At 35.7% G+C, this 6,742-nt stretch overlaps 1 protein-coding gene across 1 annotated transcript in view; it reads right to left on the reverse strand.

Moving 5' to 3' along the window:
- The window catches only part of LOC109848365, an 8,972-nt gene extending 2,236 nt beyond the window's left edge, over positions 1-6,736 (reverse strand). The window contains exons 1-4 of the mRNA XM_020417821.1: positions 6,460-6,736; positions 3,211-3,402; positions 2,863-3,102; positions 1,557-1,774 (exon numbers count right to left, since the gene is read on the reverse strand). Coding sequence (XP_020273410.1) covers positions 1,557-1,774; positions 2,863-3,102; positions 3,211-3,402; positions 6,460-6,667 — 858 coding nt within the window. The 5' untranslated portion in view covers positions 6,668-6,736. The remainder of the gene's footprint in view (positions 1-1,556; positions 1,775-2,862; positions 3,103-3,210; positions 3,403-6,459) is intronic.

Genomic DNA, 6,742 nt, shown 5'->3' on the forward strand with positions numbered 1-6,742 from the left:
TATTAGGTACTTCATGATAGAAATAAACCAACGGTTCAGCCTCAATGATAATCTGAATAACAAGCTTTCTTCCTAAACGAAACTTTAATGAAGTAACAAAGTTTTGGCCATTGTTTCAAATATTCCTGACAGTGTCCGATATATTGTCTGATATATCCTTTTACAAGGCTTGCCGCAAAAGGATATGGTCTAAATATCCTTTGCCACTTTTTGACAACTTTTGGCGATAGAACCCCGACATGCCGATATATCAACCGATATGATGGCCGGTATGTTCTTTTACATGGCTTCTCGCAAAACAATATAAAACAATATACCGCTTTTGACAATTTTTGGACAACATGTCATAATTTTCCCAATATATCAAGTGGCATTTTGGCTCAAGTATTTGCTTTAAAAGATTGATTAGTGATCCTAAACATATCTTATTTGCATTTTTTGTGCTTAGATCTTATTAAGTATGTTTATATTACATTTTAGGACATTATATTATATGCACATCATCTGATATAGCATTTATATCATTCCGATATTTACCACCCAATATCCGCAATTTGATATAAATTTTGCTCGTCCGATGTTTCCCCAGTATCCGATATTTAAAACCTTGTTTTGGACGAAACAAATCATTTGAAGTGGATCTTGTATGAAGCGAAGGTCATTCTCATATCATGTGGTCTTGACTTTTTTTCATTACTAATCATAAGCGAACTCCTGATGTTGATAATGTTTGCCCAGAAGTGATAAATTATCAAGTTCAATTACTTAATAACCAGCATGAAAAATAATGATGGGACCTCATCTTAAAGGAGCCATTCCTATTTTGATGATATTCTGAAATTCATATGATTCAGAAAGGGTTGTAAAATATGCTGAAGGGTTGTAAAATATGCTGCATATGGAAGATTCCAGACAAGCAAAATCTTCTGTCATCGATGAATCTATATCCTCAAGCAAAATCTTCTGTCATCGATGAATCTATATCCTCTATAATATTGTGAACAGACCAAACTACTATACCAAAACCCAAAGTTCTGGTGAGGGTTGAGGGTTATATTTTTATATTCTAACATGATCCCGCAGGTCGAGAGCCCGTTTATAGCCTAAAACCCCGACTCACGCAGGGTTGAGGGTTACATACATTGGGGATTTTTGATATTAGTCCCCCAAATCTTTTATAATTTGAAATTGGGCCTCCAAATCTCAGTATCTGGTGCTAATTAGAGGGACTAATTTCAAAACACTAAAAAGATTTGGGGGACTAATTTCAATATGTGAAGATTTGTGGGAGCAATTTCAAAATAATTAAGGATATGGGAGACTAATTTCAAATTTTGATAAGACCTGGGGGACTAATATAGGAAAAAAGCCTTTTATATTTTTATATTCTAACAAATATGATACTCGTAAAACATTATGGTAAGCAATGCCATCATATCAGCAATAACTGAACCAATAAGCTAAGAAAGTTTATTTCAGAATTAAGATATATTTTCCCATGTCAGGATGTGCTATTAGCAATCTGTTTCCACAGCAATTGGTAAAATGTTAGTTACCTTCTTCCCCAATGATAATGATAACCACTTTTCAAGTCGACCTTGCACGCCTGATAAAAAGCTCCTGCGGTAGAAAAAAGGAAGAAGAGAAGGGAACCTCCGAGCTAAAACATACATCAGTTTCCTTTTTGTTGTCCATTTCTCCCAGGTTCTATACCTCTCTTCCTTGGTCATGCTAGAATCATATGGATTACCCATTGGAGCAAACATGACTACACCTGAAAGCTCAAGTTAAATAAATGAGATTAGAAACTTAAGGAGAGTAAAGAAGAATAATAGATCTGTTATCTTTGGGTCAGGGTGTTCATGATAAATATATTTTTAAAAAACTACGAGACTTCAATCCTACCAGCCTATGATTTCCGTAATTGATCTCTCTTTGTGGAAAAATACATGCAGTATCCAAATTACATAACATGTTTAAAGATGTAGAAGGATGGAGATGAAATTTAAGTATTGACACACTTTACAGGCTAAGAGAGTAAAACCAATTATGCAATATATGAAAACTAATCTCTCGTTTTCTGCTGACTGTAACATATTGCAACACTACCCAGTCTATGTTTCCTTCAATATCATATTTTTCATAGTTAGATAAACTTGAAGCGTAAGGGTCAAATTTCTATCCACAAGTCAGTACTTGGTCTTCAACCTCCTCACTATTTGAACATAACATATACGCATTTTAGTCTGAGTATTATCCATTATCATCTTTATCTTCTGCTTTGCTTCCGGATGCAGTTCACAAATTGCCAAGGATTCAGTAAACAATGCAATCTGCAAAGTAAATATTTTCAGATTGGAAAAATTGCTATGCAGCTGAATGTTCTGCAACTAATCAAATATATGCCTTAATAAAGGCGACAATGTACTAGCCACGAAAATGAAACACACTATTATGTCTAAATGGAGAACAGTGTCATCTTGAAACACCAAGATGCCATAATTGTAAAAGGGGAAGAGACCATCTTGTCAGTAGCTTCTACTGCAATTTGACTGATAGTAGCAGGATAGACATTTCTTTTATTTTAAGGAATGGAATCAAGTTCAGCGTATAAGCCTCCAGGATTATTTGGTTCTATAAAAAATACATTGCAAAGGAACTTCAACAAAGGGAATAAACTAAAAATTAGATTAACATCTATATAGTAATCCAATATCAGCAACTCTTGCTTAAAGTAAACGTGTGAGTGAGAAATAAAATTAATAAACCTGTGAGCATCAACAAATATATGACCCATTCAATGAGACAATACGCGCTTTTATCCAATGGAGTGAAATTGAAGTTTGTGTGCAGGAGAATTACCAGCAAGTCTCTCGGGTATGTAACGAACAGCAGCCCATGCATGCTTGCCGCCACCAGAGTAACCAACTACCCAGAACTTGTCAATAATTCCCACAGCGTTTGCTAAATGCATCATATCAACAGCAGAAGAATTGAGGTTTCTGCCAGGATGAGGATCGCTTTCACCAAAACCAGGGAGATCATATGCTACCAAACGTACACCAAATTCCTCCAGCAAAGAAGCTTTAATTCCAGGTATTCCTGTTCAAAAAACAATGAGAAATTATATCAGTTCTGCAAATGGCATGATCTAGTACTAAAGGTTTTAGGTAAGCTTCTAAACAAGCATCATGACGAACTGTATGCTACCTGCCAATCGAGAAGAAAGAAAAGAATGTGGAGAAATCAAGGAAAATCTAGCCCTTTCAGCAGATACTCCACTTTCCTGATATGCCACATGTCTCCCATCCGGAAGCAGAATACGACCGGCGCTGGGAGGGTGTACGTAGAGCTTTTTCGGCAATTCTACTGGAGTTTGTTGTCCACTATTCACATTTAAAACTGCAATTTTGCCATTGAAAATGTAAGTAGGTGTAAAGTCGTATGGAAAAAGATCTGCTAAGTTACTCTAATTTAAACATGTCGACATAAGAATCACATAAATGCTCTTTTCCCCATGAATATTGGACATGTAGATCAAAATAGTAACAAACAGAAATCAGAAACCTCTTTCAGCCACTTCAAAACTGAATAATGTTTTTCTATCTTGGTTCATGTTGCTGCATTTCTATAGATACACACGTTCCTCCAACTGCACTCTTAAAGGTAATGCTTTCTAGGGGTGCGTGTGTGTTTCTAGTTTTGTAAGAGCATAGAATATTATATAAGAATAGAAGACGATAAAAGAATTCACAATCATGCCTTTACTTTCGTTTTCTAGTGTGTGTTTCTAGTTTTATAAGAGCATAGAATATTATATAAGAATAGAAGACGATAAAAGAATTCACAATCATGCCTTTACTTTTGTTTTCTAGTTTTATAAGAGGATAGAATATTATATAAGAATAGAAGACAATAAAAGAATTCACAATCATGCCTTTACTTTCGTTTTCTTTATTTGCTGTTGTTGTTGCTGCTGCAGCAGCTGTTGACGTTAGTCCAAACAAGAAGCATAAACACCTCCTGAAACAGCCCAGTCATAAAAGAATATAACTCAATGTGGTTTGCTTTAGATCCCCATATCATCGAATTAGACCTTTTCAGATGTGTATAATGCACAACCCACTTATTCTTCAGCATGCATTAATTCCCCTTTGTTGGTCCCATTTTCATGTCATTCTTAGATAAACCCCGGGAATGATTGAAGAGAGAGAGAAAAAGTAAGCTTAAGCTAGACTATCCATCAGAAAGTTGTCAGCCAATAGATATATGCATAAAAATAGCTCAAACAAAAGAACTATGTTTCACACTGCAGACAAAATTTGGATGGCTATTTCCACGGAACTTAGCCATCTTCTCAGTAGTCAATATGACACACTGCAGGAAATTCGGTAGTGTAATGTGTCCAGTGTTGGTGTCCTTGCACACTGTACTCTCAGACTATATGAAACATGCATGCCTTCCTCTACGGAATGATATTTTGAACGTGTTATGCAGTAGGAGCCTGCAATCCTATTCTTTGGTTGATAATGCATTAAATTTGTACATCATGTGTCTGCACATATTGCGCTGGGGTCAAGTGAAATGGGTTCGGAGGTTGCTAATTTGTTTATGGGATTCTGCTTCTGCATGTTTATTTAGTTCAATTAAATCAGATATTAAGTAAGGATCCAATCTTTTTAAACAAAACCTTCATATGAAGTTTTGCAGGTTTCTCGAAATTCATCATAATAATATAGGCACTTGTATAACAATTTTTTTTTTCATTTTTTTTTGACACAAATTTCAAATTGAGGGCTTGAACTAAGGACAATAACCCACACTGTCGTGTTATAAAAAAACGACACATCAGAGTCGATTATATGTAATTACTGCAATTGGAAACTTTTGAACTGCTTTAAAAACCAAGTCCATAGGCAAAACTCAAATATAAGACCCTCCATAACCTAACCACAACTTTACCATGACTCATACCGAAGTGAAACTTGTAAGCTTCTAAGTAGCAACTTCGTCATACAATTTATACAATTAAATCGTTATATCATTCCATTAGAAACCCACAAAGAAAATTTTCTGCATCTTATGATGTTCTTAAATCTCGTGATTCGGTATCAATCCAAATGAAAAAGTAAAACCACACTTTCACCTTTTAAATGACAGAACTAAAATAAGCAACCAAGAAATTTCTAGTCACACCCAAAACTGGAAAACAAAGGGATATGTACACTCAGAATTTCTGGTCGCGTCCAAAACTGGAAAGCGGAGGGATATGCATCAGAAACCCCAACTACCCCAACTACCCCAACTATCCAATAAAAAAGAAGCTACCAATGTATGGAACCTCCAATTATCCTGTCTAGCACCTTTTTCATTGACGCAGACCCCAACAAGAAAGCAAGAAATTGATGTTGCCCACACAAATAATTGATTCTATAACTAAACTGGATGGCAATGTATAGAAATCAGAGGTCAGTCAAAAATTAAAAAAAGGACAGGCCACACAATCCAAAAATGTAACTAGATTCAGTTTCATATGAAATTCATTTTTACTAAGTGTAGTGTGACTAAAACTGAATGGTTTAAGCAGTCAGGACTTACGGAAACAAACAGATCAAGATACATATATGTCTAAATTACCTAAGAACAAACCCAAAATATTCATATAAGAACTGATTTTTGCTAGTCATATTCATATAAGAACTGATTTTTGTTTGTCCGATGACTCAGACCTTCATTGTTTCATCTCACCAGAATGGGTCATAGTATAAATATCTGAGTGTAGAACATGATTAAAACTGCCAAGTGTCATAAACCAAAAGTAAAACAAACAATGATCAGGTACTACTACATCGAAAACAAATAGAGATGACAAAATAATGAAACACATCCAATAATAAAAAGATCAGCGATATCTAAGTCACAAAACCTACAAAGATTAACACCAGAACAAAATCTTACGATATGTCAACAATGACAATCTACAGCAATTTTAATTTTGTAGAGTCAGGTTTCCCAGTTGGGAATCAGGCCGGTCTCAATCTAATGAGCATCCATATACAAAAAAGCTTCACTAAAGGACCGACAATTTCGAGTTTAAAAACATGAGAAGCAGAACCACATCAAGACAGCAATCAAAATTACAATCAAACTATTACAATACTCAATTCAGAACAAAGGACCTCTATAATCACTACTACTCAGTGAAGGTGATGACAACAACAAAACAACTGCTTTATCCCAAAATTTTGGAGTCCGTAAAGAAAATAACCGAATTAAAACTAACAAAAGCAAACATCTTCAATCCAAGTGAAACCTCATCCACACAACACTTCACTCATCCAAACAAATCGACAATCAATAAACCAATCAACCCGAAACAGCAACAAAAAAAAACCACACTTTCACTACACTAAACACTAATTAAAGAATCAAATCCAAACAAAATAGAACGAAGTTTACCAGAAATCGCAACCAGAAGCACACAGATCACCACCGTCCACGAGTGAACCGGATCGCGATCCTCCGGCATGTACTCGTTCAAGAACTCCAACTTCCCCCCCAAAACCCTAATCGGCCTCTTCACCTTCTTCACTACATAGAAATCCTCAGCCCCCTCCAAGCTCTGCTGCAAGATATCCCTAACTCCTCTCCCAAACTCCACCGCCATCTCTCCACTCGCATTCAAGAATCCCTTTACCTGATCCTTAAAGCTCTCCTCCAATCGATCCGCCTCCTCAAAAGC

The sequence above is a fragment of the Asparagus officinalis genome, chromosome 7 (assembly GCF_001876935.1).
Source record: "Asparagus officinalis chromosome 7, Aspof.V1, whole genome shotgun sequence".
NCBI lineage: Eukaryota > Viridiplantae > Streptophyta > Magnoliopsida > Asparagales > Asparagaceae > Asparagus > Asparagus officinalis.